Raw genomic sequence first — 26,925 nt, forward strand, 5'->3', positions numbered from 1 at the left:
GTCACTTTAATATTTGACACCCTGAGGAAACTTTGGCAAGTATTTTCAGACTATCAGTTTTCTAACAATGTCATGAGGCATTTCGTTGGTAATACAAAGCATAAACAAAAATAGAGTGTGAATAAACAATATATCGCATATTTTAATTAGTTTTATATGCATTATTAATTGATTTTTGCATCAAGCTAAATACAGCATGAACTTGATACGATCTTTATGCGAAAACTATTAACAATACATAAGTAACGAATTAAAAATGCGGCATACTGTTTATTCACTTTCTATTTTCATTTATGCTTTGTATTATCAACGACATGCCTGATGACAAGGTTAGAAAACTGACAGTCTGAGGATAATTGTCAAAAGTTCCTCAATCTGTTTTCGGTTGTGCCATATACTATGACAAGTTTGAGACAATTTGATCAGCAAATTAACAAATGAAACTTTTCAACGAAGGAGAGAATAAGATAGTGGATTAATGGAGACAACCAACTTCGAGATTTCGAGAGAAGTTAGTGAATGCTTAGCACACTAGGCTTGCAAGTAGGAGTTTAGGGTTCAAATCCCCTGCCTCTACAATCTTCACAGTTTTTACAACTGCTTAAACCACCTTAAACTAACGAAATCTAGAAACCATTCATCACATTGAAAAACGAAAACGCTTCTGTTTCAGAAACCGCCAGATGGAAAGAATCTATTAAATTCAGAATGCAGCCAAAAATTAGAATTTGTGAGGTCCTCTATGTACCCCAAAAACCTCACTCAGTTTGAAGTGCCAGAAAGAAACCGGTATGCCCAGACCGTCTTAGACGGAAAGTGTTCATGTCCGGACCATTCCAGACAGAAAAACCTTTTTTCCAGACTTTCGTGCTTTCATGTTCAGACTTATGTGCCTTCCCAATACTTTTATGCGTTTATGTCCAAATTTCGTTGTGCGTTCACCAGACTCGTGAATTCATTTTTTCTCAGCTTTTTCCATTCGGCCCCCAGTACGTTATGCGCCCCTTTACAGAGCACGTGCCATTACATAGTAAATCATTTTGTAAAAATATAGCGCGTGCGTCTGGAGGGTGCAAATAATATGTACCCATTATGCTGGGGGGATAAACGGAAAAAATCTTGTTGTTATCAACTTCAGCTACTTTTCATTAGACAAGTAGTAAAAGTTTTAAACACAACGCAAAAGATTCAGTGCTATTCTTGCCGATTTCAACATTCTGCTATTTACCATAAACTCACTTGAGTTTTTAGTAAATAGCAGAGTGTTGAGAGCGGAAAGAATTACACTCAGTCTTTTGCGTTATGTTTAAAACTTTTACTTCTTGTGTAATAAAAAGTAGCTGAAGTTGAAAAAAAACAAGATTTATTCAAGAAAAAAAACAGGCGCTTTTTTGCTATTGAATCTCTGAACAGCGGCAATTGAATCCTCTTGTTGTTGCGGAGCGTTTTTTCTTACAATTTCCATATTTTCGACAATTTTTCTGCAATCATTTCTTCAAACTCTGAACTCAAATTAGTATTGATAATCTAATTACGGTTCCTTAAAATAGACTTTTGAAAAATAAAGTTCAGTTTATGACAATAGCGCCAATTTTTAGCTTCAATATAAACATTCTGGCTAAAGATAATGGTGGTTTAAGGTCGGCAAATTATCATAAGAATAGAGGCTCGCTAATCATATGAACGGCTGGATCTTTTTTGTTTGTGCCTTCTCACAGATTAGTGGGTGTACATTATTTTCGACCCCTAGACGCACGTCCCAAATTTTATACATAAGCATTTACTAAGTAATGGCAAGTGCTCTGTATAGGGGGCGCTTAAGGTACTGGGGCACAAAAAAAAGACGCAAAAACGAATTCACGAGTCTGGTGAATGCACGATGAAATTGAAATTTTTGACATGAACGCGTGAAAGTCGGGGGAAGGCACTAAAGTCCAGACATGAACGCACGAAAGTCTGGACAAAAGCTTTTTTCCGTCTCAGATGGACCTGACATGAACACTTTCCGTCTAAGACTGTCTAGGCATTTCGTTTTCCGTCTGGTACCGCAACCTGGGTGAGGTTTCTAGAGTACCTTAGGGACCTCACAAATTCTAATTTCCTTACTGCATTTTGAATTTTATAGAAACAGAAATGTTTTTGTTCTTCATTGTTATGAATGAGTTCTTTAGTTCGTGAGTTAGACGGGATCTAAGCAGTTGTAACTAGTGTGAAGATTATACAAGTAGGGGTTTTGAAACCTAAACACCTACATGAAGGCCTAGTTTGCTAAACATTATCTAACTCGTCTTAAATTCTTGAAGCTGGGCGTATCTATTTACCCACTATCTTGATCTTTCTTGTTCTTTGAAGTGTAACCCCCAGGTTGAAGTCCAGACCCAAATTGATTTACGATCAGACGAACTCGAACCCACACACTTGTTTTCCGAGACGAAAATTACAGAGTCTGGACCATATTCGAGCACAAAACAGTCTGAACCCTGGTCTGATTGAGGTAAGATCAGAGTTCAATTCAGTCTCGGAGGTCTGGTCAGAGGTCACTTCGGTCTGAAAGGTCTGATGATAAGTCAATTCGGTCTGAAAAATCTGATCAGAGGCGGATTCGAGCGCACTTGAGTTTAATCATAGGCCATATCGATCGCACTTGAGTCTTATCAGAGGTCATGTAGAGAGCGAGCACTTGAGTCTGAGCAGTTTTTTGCATTTTTCTAATGAGTAGATGATAATGGCTCTGCCTTGAGCCAAAAAAACTGTTCTCTCCAGAGACTCGTCTGGAGTCCCATGCCTCTGATCAGAACGATCAGTAGAAAAAGGTCTAGCCGCTAACAAGTGGTTGTTCTCTTTATAAAAAGTAATGGGGGCTGTAGAGTCAGACATTTCTTATAAATAATCCTCAAACTTCATCTGTTGTGCCAGTAAATTTAAGCAAATGCAAAGTGCATATTATATATATACATATATATATATATATATATATATATATATATATATATATGTATATATAATAATAATAAATATATATATATATATATATATATAATTATTATTATTATATATACATATATATATATATATGTATATATATAATATGCACTTTGCAATTGCTTAAACTTACCGGCACAACAGATGAAGTTTGACGATTAGTTATAAGAAATGTCTGACTCTACAGCCCCCATTACTTTTTATAAAGAGAGCAACCACTTGTTAGCGGCTACACCTTTTTCTACTGATCGTTCTGATCAGAGGCATGGGACTCCAGACGAGTCTCTGGAGAGAACAGTTTTTTTGGCTCAAGGCAGAGCCATTATCATTTATATTTATATATTTATATATATATATATATATATATATATATATATATATACACATATATATATGTATATGTATATATATATATATGTTTATATATATATATATATATATATATATATATATAGTTATATATATATATATATATATATATATATATATATATATATATATATATATATATAGCTCAATTGCATATATTATAAATATTTATGGTTTAGTTCGTGTTCAAGTATAGTGTCCGATCAGAGGTCACGTCGGGCTGGAAAGTCTGATCAGAGGTCAGATCACAAGGAACGGTCTGATCATTGTCTGTTTTTAGTCTGCAGAATGGGCTGAATTTGAGTCTGATCATAAGCGCACTATAGTCTGGACCGTAGTCTAAGTATTGTCTGGTCAGAAGTCATCTTGGTCTGGAAAGTCTGATCAGACGTCATTTCGGTCTGGATAGTCTAATCATAGCTCAATTTGGGTATGGACATCATGCTGGGTCTCTCTCTAGCCGAGTATACGTTAAAAAAGTAGAGGTTCTTATCTTATGCACAATTCACATTGTATTGTTCTCTTTCAAGCCACTAACAGTGACTAAATTGATGAACCGTTAGGATGCTAAGAATTTTTTATTAGGTTTTTCCCAATTGATACTCTAATTGATGTCTCAACGGAGAAAGAAAATATTTCGATCGACAAACGATTTAATTTATTGACAATCTTGTTTTGGTTAAAACGGCTCCGTAAGTTCCGAGTTAAACTTCCCAAGTTGACCCCTAATCTTATATTGTTTTACCCTACTGAAATGAACCCTCTAATCTGACAGTTTTTGCGGGTAATTTTTGTGGGTACATAATCATTTCCCTCTCTACCTCCTAAATTTTGAACAGTTTTACTCCTAAATCGAATTGTCCCCCTTACATCTTCTTGAGGGGAAATTTTGGGCTATTTTGGACTTCTAACACGGGTTCCCTTACAAAAATTTCCTGATACCGTTCCCTGCTTGTCGGTGAGAATGTGGGTTGTTAACAGCAATTATTTTCACCGCATTTCACCAAAATTGTCCCTTATCTAGAGTTCGATGAATGATCAATAGTGATAAATGAAGAATGCCGCGCTTAGTCACTGTCAAGTGGCTAGTTCCGATGTTTTTCACTTAAATTTACTGAATGCGTCAAAGTTTAATTTTTGTCTCAGGAGAATAAGTTAATTCCTCAATTTAATTTCCTTAAAATCAATCTTAAAAATAGCAAACCTATTATAAAGCTCGAGGAGTTAAGCAATTTTGAGGCAAGGAAATAGGAGAGCATTGACTAGAGTTTTTTGGGTTCAAAAATTGTCAGGATTAGGAGAAAAGTTGGTTGGCTTGCTTGGTTGGGTTGACGCGTAGGTGACTTGTAATAATAAAAGGGGGGTTTTTTGTGAGCAAAATGAATTAAATAGGAAATTAATGGAATGTGTCAATCTGACTATTTGAGACTGAAAACTGCTCTAGTTTGACACATTTCCATCAGCCAATTTGCATAATCACGTCTGCAACCAATTCTCAATTCGCTAGCTGAGAGGTCGACTTTACGATCATAAGAACCAATTAGTCGAGGTGTGTGTAATTATCCTGTGCAAATTACATGATAGAAGATTGTAGAAATTCAAGTAATTCTGGAGAACAAAATTGTATTTATCATCGCAAGTATTTAATAAGAGAGCTGGCTGATCATTCAAAATAAAATTTTTGTTTCAGCTTACAGAATAAAAACTTCAACCTAAAAGGTCGTAAAACTGGTTTCGGAAAACACGCCACGGAAAAAAATTACTTATTTTTAGATAAGAAAAAAACCACCACAGCAATAAACGCCAACTTGATTTTTACTTACGAGCTGAGCATTTCGTACGTTTGGCCATGCCTCGCGAGCCATAAACATGCCTTACCGGCCCGTGGGACTTGATATGAACCTATCACAACCGAACAAATTATCACGACCAAAATTTAAAAGGGCGTTTATTTCCGTGGGAATTTATTTCCTATCTAGAATTATGTGTGTGTGTGTGTGTGTGTGTGTGTGTGGGGGGGGGGGGATTCCGTTGAAATTGTTTCCTAGTAGGCGTTGTCCTAGTAGGTTTTAGCACTATGTTGGCGGTTCCTAGGAAAGATTTGCGGCAGTTAGAGCAATTTTGTAAAATTTTATTATCTCTTAATTTTCAAATAATTTTTTTTTCGATTTTGAATCGAAAGCTTCAGAGAGATCTGAGAAAAGAATAACCCCAAGTTCGCTTTCATCTGTCAACTTTTGGAAAAACTCTCCATTTTGTGTATTAGGTATCTATGGCTGAATCGAACTTCTTCGACCAATTTGTTTTGTTTTAAAAGCTTGCTTGCCTCGTAGATTGTCTAATAATTATAAGCAAATTTAAGTTTGCTCTACGTGTTTTTTTATTTTAAGTTCGCAAAGTGAAAATCTGTGATATTATAAAGCTGTTCAGTATGATATCTGATTTAATTATGATATTGATTTCAACTTTCAGTTAGAACACAATGATATCTTAAATCGGAAAATTGAAAATTCAAACTTTACTCGGAAACTCTTTATTATGAGATCGAAAAGGCTACAACTCCCTTGGTTTGAAGGCATTCAACTTACGCAAATTTGATTGTGCATACGTTCTAGAGAATATTTATTATTTTTGTAAGTCTTTGAGGAATGTTAAATCGTGTAAAGAGGAAACATCTTTTGGCTTTGTTTAATTTGATGGTTTTATTTGCATTAGAAGGTTTAATCGCAAAAGTACTTTTTACAAACAAACACTAAACGTAAGAATACAGATACCAGGTATCAAAAATATTTCGCTTAGCAAAATTGGAAGTTCTATGATGTTTTAAAATTTCATCACAAAACAGAGACTTATTCAACTCATACAGAACTGTGTCTTTATTCTTTTGGATTCAATTTTTTTGCTTTATAATGGGCTGTAATCAACTGCAATTAAAACGATTGATTAATGTTTATTTTAAAGATTTGAGTCGTGATGTCTATAAAGTAGTCAAAGTAATGCAATGTTTTTTATATGAGGGTCTTTCACGCAAGAATTTTGCCTATTCTGAACTGGTAGCAAAAAAAGTTAGTTCCAATAAGGCAAAACGATTACTTTTGATTTGTGTAATTTACTAAACAGATATAATTTACATTTATTATCAGATATAAATTTAAACAGGTTCCAATTGATGCGAATGATATTTAATCGTTAAAATTGTGATGATAGCACGCATAAATTAGTGGCTACTCTATCACCACTAAATCAAAACGTTTCTTAATCCGAAATACACTTAGACTAAAGCTAGACTCAAAGACATTATTGTTCCGACCCTCTTGAGGGGGGAGGAACTATATACTCAACTGGGTTTTTTTTTGTTCCGTGAATTTTCGCCGCTCGATATATTCATCGTAGAGAGTTGAGACTGGTATCATTAGAAAGCTCGTCCAGCGTAGAATATGGAATTAAAAAGATTTTTTTAATTTTCGTTTTCTACAGGGAGTTATCGAGGCTTAAACTTCTGAGAAAAGAAGAGTGAATTCACGTTGTTTTTATTCACATTTTCCGGAATTTTTGCATAAATTTTCGTCAATTTTGCTAAAATTTGATATAATTTTTAAGAATAGTGTCGTTGATTTTATTTTTGAAGACGAACAAGCATTTTAAATTGTTTTGATTTAATTTTTTGGTCAAAAAATCTGGATAAACATTTCAAAATTTAGCCTTTTTCATCAACAACATCACGAAATAAGCTACTTTAGTCCACTTTGATTAAATTTGCCTACAGTACAACCCCAAACAACACTCATACAATCTTTGTAGACTCAGAGGGGGGCTATTTCTACTTCAGAGTCCGCAGAGAGTGCCTTGTAGTTAAAACTTTGCCGTTTTTTGCTAACTTTACTCGTTGATTATCAAAAATGCAAAATTTATTTTGAGTTTCAACTCAGAAATTATCTATATCTACAACATTCGAAAAATCAATTGTTCTTAACGGACAATAAGTATTAACAGGGGTAGTTTTGTGTCATTCTTGGACTGTTACAATCCAAAAAAAATCGGGTTGTAATCAGTCGGTCTTTTTTTTAAAAAAAAGACTTTTTTTTAATAATAAAGAACAGAACATATCAAATCAAAGCTCAGGAGTGATAGGTCCAACCAATTCGCTTGCTAAACAGCTCCAGGCTAATGCATTTAATTTTTTAATTGAAAGTTTATGGTCGTTTCTTTTTTAAAAATAATTGACTTTTCAATAAATAATGGCTTAATTAACTTTTCCTCTATTTTTTTCTCAATTTGTTCAACTTCCAGCTTAGTGTCAGCAAAAAAAGACTGCTTCTTCTTTCTACTGAGTTAACATTTATTCTCGGTTGCAGTTTTAAGCCTGAAATTATTGTTTTCTGGCTTTGATACTACAAGATTTTAGATTTTTGTTTGTTTTGATATTTGCCAGTTTTTCACGTTTTCTAATTTTGTCACATTATCACATTATTGACAGTTCTCATGTCACCTTATTAGCATTCAAATTAAAGCACAATTGAACATATTAAAATCCTGAAAGATATAAATCATCAATTTAATGGCCTCGACGCCTCTTTCTTGAAGAAATCAATTGAATTTTTTAATTTTGTCTTAACTGTCATTTATACTTTGTCGTTTCGGTCGTATGAAATTTCCTGTATAGTGATAGCTTTCATTGGCTTTTCATGGAAGAATAGAACAACCGATATTCTGATTTTAGCAGATAGCTGATGGCTTTTATGACTTTCAAACCCATCGTTTTCCAAAATTAAAAAAAATCTTTTTTAACTTCGCAATTTTGTTCTTTTTATGTTTCTTTTTGTTACCTAATCTCGTTAGTTGATTACAGGTCAAATATGACATTATTGGTGTCAAGGGAATAAAAGGGATTGGTGTCCCAATATCTTTTTTCAAAAGATTTTATTATGACCTTACTGGCTTCGACACCGCTTTTTCACAAAAAAAATTAAATTAATTTGATTTTTGTCATATTTGACGTTCTTTTTGTAGATGCAAGAAATATTCTGGATAATTACAGGTCTTGAGGGTTTCTTTTTCATGAAGAAACGACGATATTTAAATAGCTCTTTTTGTAATTAATGCCTTTCATGACATTGAATGTAATTTTGTTTCGAAAAAAAAATTAAAAGTATTACATACTTTAGCACTTCGCTTTTTTGTCTACTTGTTACCTAGTCCTACTAATGAATGACCACTACTACATTATAGCTGTTTGAAGAAGGCGCAATCAAATATATTTTGAGTGCCAAAATTTGTCTTGACGGTTTTGACGGCGTTTTCTGGCAAGTTTCAATTGAAATTTTGTTTGTTCTTTGTTGTTCTTTTTAGCCGCTCTAAAAAATGAATAAGGTCAGGTCCTAATGCCCTTCTATAGAAGCAGTGGTAATCGCAAATTTTTAGTAATATTAATTTATTCCTAATGGTATTTATTACTTTGAAGTTAATTGTTTCAAAAAAATAAGTTAATTTTTTTTACTTTTCTGTTTTTGTTCTTTTTTGTATAATTGTTACCAAACCTTTTTATGGACTGGTCGCCTATGTTTTCTGGTGATTTATAAGTTATTTTTGTTTAGTTTCAGGTTTATCTGACGGTATGTTGACTTTGTTATTAAATTTAGTTTTTAAGAGGGACATCAATTTTTTGATGTAATTAATGTTTGTTGTTGTTGTTGTTTGATTTTGCTGTTCGTTTTGACTCGCTTTCTTAATATTGACATATTACAGCAGTCTAATGCATCAATTTTTACTCCACTGAGTTATTTGTTTTGGAGGTTATCTTATCGTTCATACAGAATTTTTTGAAAAAGACTTGGGCTTTTTTGGGATTCGCAAAAAATAATTTTTGGGTTTTTCTATCTGTTCCTCATTTGGTAGACAATTATGCCAAAATTGTGGATGGGCGGGGTCGGAACCTTATGTGCCATTGCACATTACCGAGCCGCCTTGTTCATGTTAAAATTATGATAGATTGTTCACTTCAGATAAGTCGAATATTCGCCTGTTAAGTTAAGAGTTACCGTAAAAGCCTACGGCAATTTTGTTTTCAAGAAAATGGCTATATACACATTGCCTAACAGATACCACGTTGGTTTTTTTCTTTTTCCTTTTGAAAAAATTGTATCTGTTAAATAAGCAATGTTTCTAAACTATAAACAACAAACAAAATGACAATCCCGCTATAAACGTGAATTTTGATTTGGCTTTTCTTTAGCTAAAATTGTTGATTGAAAATTGATCAAAAAGGGAAAATTGAACGCAGAAATAAATAATTTTTGTTGTAATTTTTGTAATAATCTTTTTCCTGCAAAAAGGTAAAACATATTTAAATACCATGCAAACATTTTCAAAATAAAAAAAGATCAATTCAGCACTTTATCCACTCCGTAAGACTGAATGAAAATTTCATGCAAAATACCGATTGATGTTACCATCATTTTAATTTTTAATAATTTTAAAAAAAAGCAAAAATTTTTGTGTGCAAAACGCATTCAATTCTGTCATCAACTATATCTATGACTCTGCTGGAATGTGGCCAGCTGCCAATAATCAATTCATTTAGTCTTGGTAGCAGTCTTTTGATCTTTTTTTATCTGTGCACGTGCTGTTAGCTTACTTAAAATAAATTACTGATTACAACAAATTAAATTATTGATTTTGAATGTGTTTTTATGTTGGGAGGGTCTTCTGATTTTGGGTTATGCTGAGCCTTTGTTTAGACAAATTGTCTGCAACGCACAGAACAATTTCGTCCCAAAACCAAAAACGGCCTCCAAAGATTTTAGTTAATCGTTATGATAAACAGTCAAATGTCAGTTCTTTAGGTGGCAATTGATGTTCGGATATGGTTTGTAATTTTTGAACAAAAATTTTGATTGAAAAAGCCCTGCAAGCTTCAATCGAAAAAATGGCTTTGATTGTTAATAGCACAAGCAAAATTTCTGAAAAAAACTGATTCTTTAAAATCGATCAAGGAGGCAAGTTTGCAGATAGCAGAAAAACGGTACTATGGAGTGAACGCTTCTACAATCAGCGGTTGAGTTTTGATTCTCTGAAAATTCTCCTTGACGCCCGATTAGCGTAATTGTCAGTTCAATAGAATTTCAATGGAAGTGTCATTTAGAACTACAACGAAAATGGTACACAATTAAAAGTTATCAGCAAAAAAAACTCAAAGTATCAGCGAATTAGGTCTTTTATTTACCACTTCAACACTTCCTAGAAATTTATCTTAATCAATCTTAAAAAGATAGACAATTTTTTTGATGATTTGAGTCAAGTTGTATATGAAGAAGCCAAAATAATGCAATGTTTTGTATGAGGGCTTTTCACGCAAGAATTTTGCCTTTTCTGAAATTGTAGAAAAAGTGTTTGAGAAGCCTCAAAGACGTTAGCTCCAACATGGCAAAACGATTCCTTTTGATTTGTGTAATTTACTAAACAAGTATAATTTACCTTTGTTGTCAGATATAAATTTAAACAGTTTTAACGATGCCTGATATTTATATGTTAAAATTGTGATGATATCACGCTATCACCACTAAATCCAAACGCTTCAGAATCCCAAATACACTTTGACTAGAACTAGACTCAAAGCCATTATTTATGTTAAAATTATGATAGAGTGGTCTCTTCAGATAATTCGAAGATTTGCCTGTTGAAGTTAATTGTTACCAAAAAAGCCATTGAAAATTTAGTTTTTAAAAAATGGCAACATTTTTAGCGAACAATGCCTAACAGATACCAAGTTGGTTTATTTCTTCCTCGTTTTGAATAAATTGTATCTGTTATATAAGGAATATTTCAAAACTATTAACAACAAACAAAACAACAATCCCGCTGTAATTTTGAGTTTTGATTTGTCTTTTCCCTAGCTAAAATTGTTGACTGAAAATTGATCAAAAAGGGTAAAACTGAGAGCAATGAAATTTTTTGTCATCTTTTTCCCGCAAAGAGGTGAAAAACATATTTTGACACCATGCAAACATTTTCACAATAAAAAGAGATCAAATCAGCATTTCATCCACTCCGTAAGATTGAATGAAAATTCCATGTAACAGCGATTGATGTTACCACAATCGAAACGGTTTTATGCACTTGTTATCAAGCTTTTCCTAATGACATAATAAAAAAAGAGAGAAAATATGCGAAAAGAGAGAAAATTTGTGAAATTTTGTGTGCAAAACGCATTTAATTCTGTCATCAACACTATATCTATGACTCTGCTGGAATGTGGCCAGCTGCCAATCATCAATTCATTTAGTTTTCTAGGCTCGCTTTTGATCTTTTTTCCTCTGCACGTTCTGTTAACTTACTTAAGATAAATTACTGATTTCAGCAAATTAATATATTGATGTTGAATGTATTTTTTATTTTGGAGGGTCTTCTGATTTTGGGTTATGCCGAGCCTTTGTTTAGACACATTGTTTGGAGCGCACAAAGCAATTTTGTCCCAAAACCAAAAAGGGCCTCCGAAGATTTCAGTTAATCGTTATGATAAACAATCAAATGTCAGTTTTTTAAGGTGGCGATTGATGTTTGGATATGGTTTGTAATTTTTGAATAGAGACTTTGATTGAAAAAGCACTGCAAGCATCAATCGAAAAAATGGCTTTGATTGTTAATAGCACAAGCATAATGTCTGAAAAAATTGTTTCTTTGAAATCGAGCAAGGAGGCAAGTTAGCATATAGCATATAAACATTATTATTGAGTGATCGCTTCTACAATCAGCTTCTGATTTTTGATTCCCTGAAAATGTTTTGTAACGATCAATTAGCATTAATGTTTAATTTAACAGATTTACAATGGAAGTCTCTTCTACAACTAAAACGACAATGATACATACAAATAACAGTTATTAGCGAAACAACCCGAAATATTAGCGAAATAGGTTTTTTATTCACCACAAAAAACTTCCTGAAAATTTTTTTTAATTACTGCAAATAAAATTTTTAAGATTAAGTAGAAATCAATTGAAAACCAGGAGGGTTAGCTTTTTATAGAACTTTGCCAGAAAATTTAGAATTCTTTTAAAAGCTTCAATACCAAGAGTGTCAGTTTTCTCTACTTTAATCTATTTTTACTTCAATCCATTTTCGTTTGCAATCTCATTTTTTTCAATTTATTCCTGGTATGAATATATGCTGATTTTGGATGACTTTTTCGCTTAGTTTTTCGGTGAGCTTATTCATTTATTATGTTTTTTGATAAATTATTTTGTTACAAATTTCCCCCGACGAAAATCCTATTTCTCCGCAATACTAGAAAACTGTTATACTGGAAAAAAATTTTCGGAAACATTTTTTCGTCCAAGCTAACCATTTAGTAAATTTTATGATTTGCGAAGTCGAGCGACTAAACTATATCCCTACTCTTCACAATTCATATAGCGCCTTCAACAAAAGAAAATAGTTACGCAAGACGAAAAAAAACTTATGTTATGGAAAAGGCTTATCACAAGTATCTACTGAAAAACGTAACGCAATTCTACAACTTTGTATATGTAATTAGACTAAAACTTTGCCCAATTTTTTAAATAATTTCTTGAGGATAAATTGGTGGACTTAGTTTTTCTTCTGAACAATGATCTGTGTAATCGCAAAAACACTAATTATCCTCTTAATCCGCATATTTTATTGAGATAGAATTTTCTGACATCAATCTCCAATTAGGCTTTCTTTCATTTTGGTCTAGCTGACACTATCTTAGTTATTTTGAAAAAGTTACCCATAGTGTGGAAGCTAGTGACTTATGGCGTGGAAATTTGTGACTAAAGACTATCCCAAATTTTCACACTAGCCCCGAAAACCCTACGTGAAATGTGAGTTCACATGCTCCATTTTTTTAAACAAATTCCCGACCAAATCGAGTATGTATACCTAATTTTTCGGACAAATTCCACGTAAAAAATTAGTCTTTTTAAAATTTAACAATTATCTGAAATGTATGTCTCAATAAACACGAAAAGGAGATTATAAAGAGCAGAATGCGTAGCTGACACACTATGAATAATGACGTCAAATTTTTGCTTTCAAAAATATACTTGAGTTGCTTTTCTGAAATATATCCATAATTGCTTTTGCTGAGATTAGGAGGAGTTCAGAAAATATAGACTTTTGGTTCCATCCTCATTCTATTGTTTACATTTGTCTATTTGTCTGATGACGTCACCATACAGTCCCGTTTGCACGCTTTTATCCAGGATTACAAGTGTCTTCTTTTCCCCTGAACGATTTGTTTAATTCTGACCACAAGCATTGGCAAAATCATATTACCGTAAAGAATAATATAAATTAAAAACATATATATATATATATATATATATATATATATATATATATATATATATATATATATATCCCAGGACTGATGGAGCCTGAAGATTGTAACGCAACTTTACAACAATAAAAGTTTCACTTTTTTGCAAAAAGTAAGCGCAAAAGTTAACCTAAATTGTTTATTCTAAAATCTTAACTGATATAAAGTCTTGAGTTGTCATGCAGAAAGAACCAATCAGGCGTCCTTATAAACAAGGACAACAAACCGTTAATTTGCATTGCCGTCTTGTCTGAGTTTGTGGGCTTTTTTTCACTTGCAGTCAGACCAAGCGAACTAATTTAGTATTGGTTAGAGGAATTAGTTATAATTTATTGTGATGCTTTTCATCTGTGGGGATACAATTAGCCACAGGCAGGAGACGATAAAAATTAGATAAGCAGTGCAGACAGATAAATGAAGTCGTTGGGTGCTCGCTAATTGAGCAATTTGATGACGTCGATATAATTTATACATGCTCTTGGCCAAATTATTCAGGAACACAAATCTTGTCTGCATGCAAGTTCATGCTAATAACGATAAAATTTGGAAACCATGTCAAGAAAACACATGAGAAAAAAGTTCAAGTAAATATACACGAAAAATGCATTAACTTTCCTAAAAACGTTCATGATGCTTTGACTTACCGTAATGAACCCTTTCTTACCTCAACTTTGCCAAAAAAAGTAAACAAAAAATCAATAGGGCTTTTCTGTATTTACCCCAAAATGTTAGAAATCGACTTCGAAACAAAACTCTATAGCTTAAATTAATTGTAACGTTTAACTTGTCAGGCGCAGTTGACCCTAGTCGATGCGAAAAGTTTATCTTGCAAGATCTTGCAAGATTTTTGCAAACAAAAGTTTATCTTGTAATTTCTTGCAAGAAAAAGTTTATCTTGCAAGATCTTGTAAGAAAAAGTTTATCTTGCAAGATTCTTGCAAATAGACAAACCACGTTTAAAAAACTGAATTACAAAAGTTTGAGCCAAAACAAAAGCCATATAAATATACAGTGACAGAGTTGGCATCTAAGGCAAGTGAATTATCTCAATTAGGTAAGCATTTTTGAGACTAATCCTGGCAAGAGGGTTTGGTTATCTTGTAGGATTTTGGCCGCTTTTTGCAGAAAAATGATTGTCTTTCATTTTCTGTTTCCAAAATCCAAATGTTTTTTCTATTAACAATTTTCTGAAGTTTTTTTCGTCTGCTTCCTTTTGTCGACGCCACAATATGTGTACAGTCATATATATTAGAAATTGCTAAACCATAACATAGATTTTGGCTGAATAATGACTGTATGGCATGACTGTAAAGCATTTTTTATGATTGTAAAGCATTTTTTTGATAGTCCTTTTCCTGAGTGTCCCTGATTTTGCCGTTTAAAGTTAAAAATTGACCAGAAAGGAAAAAAATCTTGTTGTGTTTCCAGTTGCTCGAATTTCTCGGACGGTGTACCTTTTGGAAATTTATCCAAATCGTATAAATCTTAGTTCGAATCATCTCAAAACTTAGAAAAATACCACTGTAAGGTACTTTTTTAGTACTAAAGGCATTAGATATTGTTTTCTGTTGCTTATCTTTAACTTTTTTCATTTTAATCAGAAAAATATTTTAAATTCTATTGAAGTTGATGTTTAATGGATTCCATGATTCACTTTGGTGCTTTTCCTAGTTTTCATGTTCTTTGAGACGTTTCAGGCGTCATTTCGTTCGATTTGTCATAGCTGGTCACAGACACACGTTGGTGGACGTTGGTTATAATTGATCGCACACAATTTGCACGTGTTCCACTTATTGATTTGAGTTTGTAGAAGACATAAAACGTGCAATTGAGACCAAATTAGAAATTTGAATTGTGATTTTTTCAACCTAAATTTGGAACAAAGTGGAATGCAGAAAACACGAAAAAAACAATGAAAACGAATAAAATAAGTGGCAACAGATCAGGTGATAAAAAGCGGACACGTTAAATGGTGAATGCTTCACACTTTAAATGGTGAATCACGATGAGGAGCAGTCTTCTTATGCCTCAAAGTAGAAAGCTCTGTTTGCAGGTGGTTTAGCGTTTTTTGACAAAAGTCTTTTTACTGTGCTCCAGAGTTTAGAGCAGTTGCCGCTGTGAGTGAGTGTTTGTACAAACTTAATCCATTTTTTGCCCTTTTGACTTTAGTTGCTTTATTTTGGAGTCCCCTGGATGTTTTTTTTAAATTTATTCTCTTTTTGAGAAAGCTTTACTGTTTCGCTGGGAAAATCGGCATCCACTGTTTTAATTGTTCCTTGAGGAATGTGCCTGCCAGCCGCTGCATTGATGGCTTTCCTGAAGGTATTTTCTTGACTTTTTTGTTTCTTCAGCTTTAGTTTCCATCTCTTCCTCATTTGGTAGTCCATTAAGTCAAACATGCAGATGAGCGCTTTTACACTTTTGCGTTCTTTATATCTGACACAAACTTTTAAATTTTTTAATACAATTTTTTGATTAACAATTAATTAGCTGGTAGCTGAAGTATCTTGCTGACTGGACAAAGGTGATTAGGAATTGAACCCCAAAATGTGTGAACAATTAACAGCTTTTTTATACAAAGATCTCGAAACGAGAGATTAATTGAAAAGGAACAAATTAGACAATGTACGATTAATTTACTACAAAAGAAGAAATTCCAATTGCATAACTCGCATCTACTGAGACTAACTGTTGCTTGTGGTTCTTGAAATCATTACAATGGTTTTGAAACATCAGCTTGGGAAAAATAGTTAATTGTCAATTCAAGATTTATTTACCAGAAAATTACATCAAAAATCAAAATTATTTGGACCCGACTTGTTTTGATTGTAATTTTCTGGCTGCTTGTCCATCAGATAATACATCAGCGTGCGATATGCAATCCACTTTGCCATCTTTGTTATGTTTACATTTTTCAACTGTGCCAAAAACTCACCAATTCACTAGTCCATAAGACCAAATTTTCTGTATCTCAGATTCGGTATATTTGGTTTCCTAGATTCGGTATGTTATGAACGCACGAATCCCTACCACAGGTTATTATGAGAAAATTACTAATGCACAATTTTTCATCATCATATCAAAACTCACTGAGTTTTCTTTAATGAACTGATCAACAAGTCTGTTAATCTTTCAACTTGGGAAAAATCTTATTTGTTCATTTGTTTCATAAATTCGCTAAAGAAGAAAATGAATCCCAATTTTCGCTTCTTTTCCAAATAAGTTGTCTCCAAAGAAAAGAATTGAAACTGTGATTAGAAAGTTGTCATAACTTTTTACTACATGATAAACAAAAACAAAAAATGTGATCCAGAACATATATCAACTTCCCATAGTGTGTTCTTTTCAAGCTTCACGATTGATTCGCTGGGCTCATTAATTTTCTTGATGCCACTTTTTGTAACCTGGTCAAAGATTGAGGAACAAAGCATTGAAGAAATTCAATTACGCATTTCCCATGCATGTGGTAGCCATGTTAGCAGTTCGTCTCCTCTGATGTACAACGAAACATAATCTTTCTATGAGTAGCTTCGAGCCTGCCGTGCCAAGAACCTTTTCGCTGTCACCTCTTTTCTTGAAAATGCTCCCGCAACGTCATCGGAGTCTTTTTTTCTTCTGCAGTGCCACAATGCACAATCGCCCATAAAGTTTTTTGTTTTGAAAACCAGTGTTATTGCAATTAGATGAAGTCTAAGGTGACACCAGACATTGTTTGGTATATTTTACAAATATCTGCTGTCCGGGTCAAATGTCCTCCCTAAAGTCTTCCCTGTTTGTTGTTAGAGTGGGGGATAAATTGTCTATGAGGGGTAAATTGACGTAATAGTGAGGGGGTAATTTGGTCTGGTGGTTGGGAGTGGCAAAATGACGTAAGAGTGGGGCTGCAATGGGACGTCTTTTGAGGAATTACTCACCGTGACCAAAATTGCGATGTAAGAGTGAGCTGCTATGATTTGCAAAGGGAGGCTTTTTGAAGAATCAACCTCTGATCATAATTGCGATGTAAGAGTGGGCTGCAATGGGACGACCTTCGAGGAATTATCCCCGACCTAAGAATTGGGCTTATAAGGGGGGTAGAGTGATGTAAGAGTGAGGGGCAATCTGTTGAAAATGGGTATTTCAAACAAAATTTTTTCTTATAAATTGACCGTCAGTAATTGGACAAGCATTGATGGTCTGCCAACTTGTTGAGAGGGGGTAAAATTGTTTAAAAGGGGGGCAACTAAGGGGGATAATGATGTAAGAACGGAGCTGCATTGGAGGGATTTTTTGGAAAATTGCAGCTCAAAACTCTTACATCCTTCTTGGATGCAATGACCTGCCAAGGGCGTTATAGATTAACCCCCCACCTCTTTCATTTTTTAGGTCTCTCAAGGGGGTAAAATGATGTAAGAGTTTGGGGGTAATGGAGAAATCACCCCAGTCTCTGACATCATTTTGTGTGGAGTTAATTTATCTTTTACAACCTCACTCTTTCGTTTTATTACCCCCTTGGCAGCCCAATGCTGCCCAAAAAGATGTAAGACTTTTGAGCAGCATTTTCCTAAAAAATTCTCCCAATGCAACCCCACTCTTACATTTCTATTGGCGGAAAAATTTGACCAGGGTGATCTCCCTCTTTTTGAACTTTCTTGCAAATTATGTGCTCCTAATTGGAAACTTTTGTGCTTTTCGTCTGTAGATCGGTATATTCATTGTCTACTCCCGAATATCACGTTTGAGAGCGCAACATAGTTTCAAAGCAAAATCACCTGGGCATCAGAAATCAGTTTTTTCAAACATCGTTCCCAGAATTACCTATAATTTGACCAATTTTGGGTTGCTATATAGCATATTTCTATGGCACGTCCACTCGGATGTTATTAAGCTCTTTTATGCCCAACGGGTCAAAATTTTTAACGCCAGAAAATATGCCAAAATTTGTTTTTTTTTTAACTAAAAAATTGTTTAGAAAACTTGCAAGACCATGCAATTACATTCAAATGGAAGTGATTTTATATCAATTAACTTGCAGTTACTTATTTTTATTGAGCCAAAACATTTGAATAGAGTATTTATCTTCTCAATGAAATGAAATAAATCCAAATTGTGACATTTAGGTCAATTTCTGCCGCTCATGACTTTTTTGTTTTGCCAGTTGAAGAAGCGTTATGAGTAAGTAGCAATTTTTCGAGGGCTTGCTTTATAATGAAATAGTTGATTTCTATTCTAAGATTCAAGGGGTTAGTTTTACGAAAAAAATGGCGATATACTGTCGACTATTCCTTAAGTTGTGACATATTAACAGCCAGCAATCAATTTTTCACGCAGCTCTTGTATGGTACAAATTAGGGCTTGAAGATGGGGGGACAAATGAAAATTATTTTTAATTACATTAAAAGCAGTTATTCCTCTCTGTCCGTTCAGTTGACATCAGTACCAAACTGCCTTTTTTAATCAGGCGCTTGGTCTATATATGCCTAAAATTTATTTTAATTTAAAGCGCAGTATGGATATATAGTTTTTTGCTTTAAGAGCACGGTTTTTTGGGGATTTGAACTTTAGACGCCCTCCCCCACCGCTTTCCGACTAGTCACCAAGAATACTGTCTGTGAAACCACGGACGACTAATTTTGAGTTCATTTTACAGCACATCGTTTCAATTGAAGCAATTAATTCACCAAAAGTCACTCTACTTCAATTGCTTTTTGTTTATGGCAACGATTCGTAGAATTATTTATTAAAAATTGACATCACAATTGGGTGGAACCATGCATGGAACGCAGTAGATATAAGCACAACTAAGTGATTAATTCTATTAAAAAGATAATTCCAAACACGCAATCACTTTAGAAGGAAAAATTTAACCAACGCTTCAGATTAGAAATAGCCATTAATTTCAGACCAAATAAATTTAAAAGTTTAATCAATTTTTTACTCTTGAACTAATTGCTCTTTTTGTTCCGACCAACTTTAGTGAGGAAGGAACTATATACTAAACCGGGGTTTTCTGTTCAGTCAATTTTCACCGATCAATGTATTCGTCGTACTGGATTGTGAGTGGTATCATTAGAAAGCTTGTCAAGCACAGTATTTCAAATTCAAAAGGAACTTTTTGAATTTCTCTTTTCCCAAGGAGTTAGGGAGATTTAAAGATTTGTGAACGTTAGCCTAACTTCAGTGGTTTCGTTTACATTTTTCGTAATTTTTTATTAAATTTTGATCAATTTTTGCTAAAATATAGTAAAACTGTTTACAATAGGCTAGTTGGTTTTTCACTAAAAGATTGAAGAGAGTTGATTAACTTCTTGAACTATTTGCTTTCGCAAAGTTTTCAGCTTAATATTCGAAAAATCAGCTTTTTTTCACAAAAAAAGCATCTAATATACCAATCTGTCTGCCATGATCGGTGGTGTAGACATAAAAACAGCTGATACAATCTTCTTTCACTCAGATTTTCTTTGCTAATGGCACCTTTGGTTCCTCAGAAAATTTTCCGGAATTAACATTTTTGCAGTCTATCGCTAATATAAACCGATATTAAAAACCGCGTAGTTCATTATTTGTTATATTAACACTTTCGTTTGCCAAAAACCTATTAAAAAATTTTAGAAATTTTGCATTTTTAACAGCGGCGCAGCTATCGTCGTTGAATTCTTCAATGAAAAAGGATTCGGGGTGTATTCTGGGTCTGTCTTTTTTAATTGTTTTTGCGTTTCTTTCATCCCAATGATAAGAAAATGTTTTTTCACTTGAAATTTCAAATAAGAGTTGTTCTTTTTCGCTCCAATAAGGTCCAATTAAACAATATTGTGCTTTGTGAGCAATGCTCATGATTATTATGGATCCGCCAAAATGCTTTTTTATGCAATTTTTTGTAATGACTAGATATTGATGTTCTTTTGTTAGTCTTATGACTGCATCTAATTATTCCGAGGTCTATTTCTGTATAGAGGAAGTTAATAAAGATAATACCTAAGGCTTTCAGTGCCAAAATCTATCAATTATTTCTTATATAATAAATTTTTGATCATATTAGTTTTTGGTTACATTGGATACAGTTTTAGGTTGTTAGGAAGAATCAAAAAGATCAAGACTAGTTTTGGTCCAGCTGTGGAATTCTCTAGATCAAAAATTGTGCGGATTGCAATGGGGTGCTGTATATATTTTCTTGAAGTACATTTTGCTTTTTTTGTATTTTAGTTACAGAAAAGAATGACTTCAAATCAAAACTCAATTACTGACATGTCTAATTTATGTTCACAGTGAGGTCATTGAATATACATAACAACTTCATCAAAAAGCATCAGTTATTTTGGCTTCAACACCTTTTGTATGAAATTGTTCGCAGCAAAGTTTTGAAATCTGTCTTTATTCACTGTTATTGTGCAGACTTTTGACTTAGTTTCACAAACTACATGTGCAATTGGCTTCCAAAAATAAAAATTAAATTACCTACCAATTGGTTTTAACTCAAAGTACCAAATGCTTTGTGACAAAGTAGTCAAATTAAACCCAATTTTGTTCATTAGTGTTAATATTTTTATAATGATTTGTCAGTGTAATACTGCCTAAATGAGATTTAAAAAATCAGTTAACCAAGTATCTCTAATATCTTAAATGCAATTTTGGCGACTTCAAAAAGAGTCGAAGTTAAAAAAAACCACCGATGATTGATTTATTGACCAAAATAAATTCAACGCATTAAATGAGATTAGAAAATATTCAACCAAATATAAATCAGTATGTCAGAAATTACGCTTTAATAAAAACTATGACAATAAATCTGAAGCAAATAACTAGTTAATTATACTGTAGTTATCGTTGGCCATGGTCCTGCCTTAGCGGATCATGGGACTTGATTTGGAACTATCGGTACCGAACATCATACTGATTTAACAAGTCAACTACTATTCGCATTAACTAACTAACTAACAATTTAGGGGTAATTAAAGGCAATTTATCGATTTCGGCACTTTTCGAATCAACTCAGGTTCCGGCGCTTTTTCACGTCGGTTCTTTTTAACTTCAGCTCTTTTTTGCCTGATCCGTAACTTAAGTTCATTTGGCAATTCTGCGCGAGTCATGGCTATATGTTAGCCTACCGTGGGACTTGAAATCAAAGTATTATAACCGAAGCTGAGATTAATTTATGCGCGAAATTTATTAATACGTATACTTACAATGCCAATTAATTTATAATTGGATAACTTAACGAAAAAAAAATGAAAGCAAACACATTGGTTATTTTGGCATTGGGCGTTTTGGTAAATTGTCATGCAACCCGCAGAGCGAACTGCATTAAGATATTATTATAAGTAAAAACTTTTTAAGTGATGGCTATTAAGCATTAGTTAAATGCGGGACATAAACCCGCGTATCCACGGATTCTACTGCCTCCTTTCCTATCACTCAAAAACTTCTCGTTCATGCTAATGGGGTGAACAAACAAAACTTTCCCAGGCAATAAAGTCCCAGAGGAAACAGTCCAAAGTAATCTAGTATCCCTACTGTTTTCCATTATTGGTTATCAAAACTAACATCGTGGTTCTTATTGTCAACTTTTTAACTTCTTGTGTATAAATATTAAATTTTGAGCTAATCGGCTTGGTTGTTGTCCACAGTTAGGTCATTTACACAGAACCACTTTTAGGATAATGAAATCAATGAGGAGGAGTCATTAATTAGATTCGACATCAGTTACGTTCTTTTTTTTTCTCGAGGAGCCACTTTGCCTATTGTAATTTTAAGTAATGGTTACGTGAGTCTGCTTGAAGTCACTAAGAGCTTCTGGCGTTTATCGAGAACCGCGAAGAGGTTCGAGATATTAAGTCAGAATTTCGAAGTGACTTCTGCAGAGTCACTTAACCATGCTTAAAACACAAAACGCGCACGTATTAAAATGACGAAAGTCAACGGAATTCAACTTCTGGCTAAGTAGCGACTTCTGGAATTTTGACTTCTGGCACTGCAGACTTTCGGCATTTTAAAATGTGCACGTGAGTGTTTTAATTATAATTGCGATTACAATAATTGAAAGGCCCATCGTACATCGTAGACTCTTTTAACCTTCCCGCTCATTGGGTGAGATGAAAATGAGTTTTAGGGATCGTTTCTGTTTGTGCACCCCCCATCTTAGTAGGTGATTATTATTTGCACCCCCAAACGTGCGAAATACATTTGTACATAACTTTAATGTGAAATGCTGTACATAACTTTAATGTTAATGTGAAAGCTCTGTAAATGGGGGGCGAATAACGTTCTCGGGGGGGGGGGGGGGGACTAATGGAAAAGACCAGAGTTATATCCAAATCTTACAGTGCTCGCCCTCTCTCATTGGGTGACAAATAATAAAATAGGTCAAATATTCTGAATGGATGTTTGGTTCCGCAGGTGCTGCTCCGCGACCCAGTCGGAAGAAACAGATGCAGATATGTCGGACTCTGGGTCTGATCACAGCACTGTACTACCTGTCATTTCTGCCGTTCTTCGGGTACCAGATCTTGATTTACTGGGACTTGGTTCCAGTAGTACCCTCTATCTTCAGACTCCTCCGCACAAGCAGGATAATGGGCTGCATGAGTGATGGCATCGTCTTCTTCGTTATGAACAAAAAGTAAACAGTTAAAAAACCGCTTCAATATAAACTAGCTCTAATCCAAAAAATTATGTAATGCCGTAAAAATTTGGTCTCAAGAATGTCAAGCTTGCAATCTGACGAATTTGCCGAACAGTAGTTTGGACAAGTTTGGGTCCCTAGATGGATATTTCCTTTAAAAGCATAAGAGTTTCTGACAGCTTTTTTGGAGCAAATACTCGAAGCTCCTGTTTTCTTACCATATACGATAGTTTTGATTTATTCTTCAACTTAATAAAAGACCGTTTGCGGATACTAATAATTTCAGGAGATTGCATCATTTAGCAAAATTAAAATACAAAGCATCAGAAAAAGATAACGACACTTTTTGAGCGGTATTTTTTGACAGTTAATGCTTGTTTTTGACCTTGCTGATACCTGATTAAAACTAAGAAAAAGCTCTTTTTGGCCGGGGGTTTGACTAACTGACACTAATTATTGTTTAGCGAACAAATGAGCAGTTTTTTTACCATTATCGTAGAACATTCTTTTGATCGTAACTAAAATGATTGAATTTGAGCAGTTTTTTTCAGGCGAAAATTTTCCAAGCCAAATTTTTCTCTGACGGATATAGTTGTATTAACTGTTTTAAGCTTACAGAACGTATATCAAAATTTTTATTAAAAAAATGAAGCAATGAGTTTTATGCACTTAAAATATCATGTAACATCAAATAATTGTCAAATTTTTCAAACAAAATGAAAAAATATTTGTGCAAACAGAACCGACGAAAATATCTCAACAAACCTCTAGTCAAGCGAGCATAAAATGGATAGAAAAATACAGAAGTAACGACCACAAACTGTTAGTAACTCCATATAATTGAGTGATGAAGGAATCATGTGGCCTGGAAGTTCATTCATTCGATGTACGAAGGCTCAAAAAAAACTTTTACGAGACAAAAAATTCTAATTAAATCTTAAATTCTGTTGCTTTTGGCTATTTCTTGAACGTAAGAGCCACGTTTATCTCGTATTTCAAAGAAACAATAATTTTAACGTGCTTAAACATATAAAATAACCATTTTTGATGTTTTGATAATATGCGAAGTGAGCATTATTATCCAACAAGTAGGCTCGCTCAGCAATCTACATCCACACATAATGTTCAGATCCCACTCGTTAACATTTTTGTCTTAACTGTATACCAAATGAGGGAGAGATCGAAAACTTTGAAAATATCATAGATTGTTCGAAAATAAAAGGTGTATCCAATTAAAAAATGGCTTTGTATTCGAACAGCTTAACGAAATCAAAAACGCTTCATTAAATGTCCAATGATACCTGCCTTAGCAAGACTAAAAAGCAAGACAAACAACAAAATCAAATAAGAAGAACGATTAATTACAAATAAAACTCAATGTCTGTCTATTAAAAAAAAATAAGAACAAAATCAAATAGCATGAATCAAAATCTTAACAGACACCAAACAAATTACACTTAAACTTCATCAAAAAAAGAGAAAAGATTGACAAAAAATTAACTGGTAGACAAGAAAAACAAAAAAGGCGAAATTATATATAGGCTTATAATTTTTGAAAATAACTAAAGGCAAAGTCATGAAAGCACTAGCTATAAAATGTGGGCAATAAATAAGTTCACTTACACCTCCAGAACTAAAAAAAACACTGATATCTGTCATTTTAAATCATGAATTGAAACACTAAAAACACCGAAAACAGGCATTAAAAATTCAATAAAATCTTGTGCGAAAATGGTTTCCGAGCAGTTAAAATCTTAATCTGTTCACTAGAAACATTAAATAAAATCAACCCGAACGCCTTAAACGGCATTTATGTGTTTTTTGACGTGTTAATAAAGTGATAATGTGACGAGAAAGTTTTTAAAAAATGTAAATATGTCCAAAAGTCAGACAAAATTGATGAAAACTTGTGGTTTTAAAGCCAAAAAAGGCATAACTGGAAAGATAGAACGGCAATGAAGTGTCCTTTCTAGTTCATTTGAAAACGATGCCACCTCTTTTTTGCATAAACTACGCTGCATGGTGACAAAAATAAGAAATAGAATCTCCAAATTTTGCTAATTTGTGTCCAAAACAAAATTTCGCAACTCAGCATTTCTCTTTTATCTTGAAAAATAAAACCAAAAACACTTTCGTCAACAATTTTATCATACTTTTTTTGTAAAATTGATTAAAATTTTAGCAAATAAGGTGCACGAAAAAATACACATGAGTCTAACGTTAATAAAGCCTTAAACCGCCGTTATCCCTCCGAAAAAGCGAAGTTCAAAAAAATCTTTTTCAGTTTCAAGTTCTACGCTGCAATTAAATAAGCTGAGAGTAAACTTTGGAGTATGTGGATATTTTATCAACCTTATGTATCACTAATAAATTGCTGACAAAATCCTAGCAAATCCAAATAAAGGAAGTTGTATGTAATTACACTTCACTCAATTGCATGCTTTTAACTCCCTTTATAGATAAAATCAATTTTCTCGTTTGCCTTTTATGGTAACAATTGCTCAGATGACCTCTTCCATGTATAAGATTGGAAAACGGATATAAGTTAGTATTAACTGTAAGATATGATAAGACAAGATAAGATAAGATTTATTTTTGTCATTGATGAAAATGGACAATGGACACAATAGGCTCTTAATAATAATTGTGGTTTCTGCGTAATCGCAGCGGAACAGCATTAGGCCTACAGTAGCCAGTTTTCAGCTGCCCTTTTTCTTATTATTCCCCACATTTCAGACTGATCTTTTTAAGAGCCTTAATAGTAATGCCCAGGAGCACAAATCTACTCGTCTCTAATCATATATCTTTAATAAACTCTACTCGTCTCTAAAATATTCCAATGGACTGGACGGAATGTAATAATGTTTTCTTCAGGTTCCAGAACGGTGTGAACAAGTTGTTTTTTGGAAAGAAGAAGAAAAATATCTGCCGACCTCCTGGCCCGGAACCCTCAATTCCAAAGGGCGTGGGGGATGATCGAAACAGTTGCAACCAGAAGAGCTCAGTTGGTGAAGTGAACGGAAGCATGTCAAAAATCGGAAGCGCGAATAAAACTTTTACCAGCGCTAGTATCCGGAAAACAATTCAGGTTGAAATTGGACAAATTAGTACCAAGTTATGAAGATGAACAAGGCGGCTCGGTAATGTGCGATGGCACATAAAGTTCCGACCCCGCCCATCCACAATTTTGGCATAATTGTCTAGCAAATGAGGAACAGATAGAAAAACCCAAAAATTATTTTTTGCGAAAAGTCTTTTTCAAAAAATTCTGTATGAACGATAAGATAGCCTCCAAAGCAAATAACTCAGTGGAGTTAAAAATTGATGCATTAGCTTGATGTAATATGTCAATATTAAGAAAGCGAGTCAAGATGAACGTCAAAAACAAACAACAACAACAGCAACAAACATTATTTACATCAAAAAAATTTTTTCCCTCTTAAAAACTAAATTTAATAACAAAGTCAACATACCGTCAGATAAACCTAAAACTAAACAAAAATAACTAATAAATCACCAGAAACCATATGCGACCAGTCCATAAAAAGGTTTGGTAACAATTATACAAAAAAGAACAAAAACATTAAAGTGAAAAATATAACTTATTTTTTTGAAACAGTTAACTTCAAAGTAATAAAT

General features: G+C 33.6%; 1 protein-coding gene across 1 annotated transcript; it reads left to right on the top strand.

Moving 5' to 3' along the window:
- The first annotated feature begins 244 nt into the window (after positions 1-244).
- Positions 245-26,492, top strand: LOC142357139 (uncharacterized). Its single transcript, XM_075408827.1, has 3 exons — positions 245-329; positions 23,061-23,283; positions 26,161-26,492. Exons 2-3 carry the CDS (start codon positions 23,093-23,095, stop codon positions 26,405-26,407), a joined length of 438 nt encoding a protein of 145 aa, XP_075264942.1. The 5' UTR covers positions 245-329; positions 23,061-23,092; the 3' UTR covers positions 26,408-26,492.
- Positions 26,493-26,925: the final 433 nt, after the last annotated feature.

Source organism: Convolutriloba macropyga, unplaced genomic scaffold, assembly GCF_964194025.1.
Source record: "Convolutriloba macropyga unplaced genomic scaffold, txConMacr16.3 SCAFFOLD_1482, whole genome shotgun sequence".
Classification (NCBI taxonomy): domain Eukaryota; kingdom Metazoa; phylum Xenacoelomorpha; order Acoela; family Convolutidae; genus Convolutriloba; species Convolutriloba macropyga.

What these genes read in the sequence shown, in the direction of transcription:
- LOC142357139 (XM_075408827.1), top strand. Translation starts at nt 23,093, where the DNA reads ATGCAGATATGTCGGACTCTGGGTCTGATCACAGCACTGTACTACCTG. An exon ending in TTCTTCGTTATGAACAAAAA is followed by an intron (nt 23,284 to 26,160) that starts GTAAACAGTTAA and finishes TGTTTTCTTCAG; the next exon opens with GTTCCAGAACGGTGTGAACA.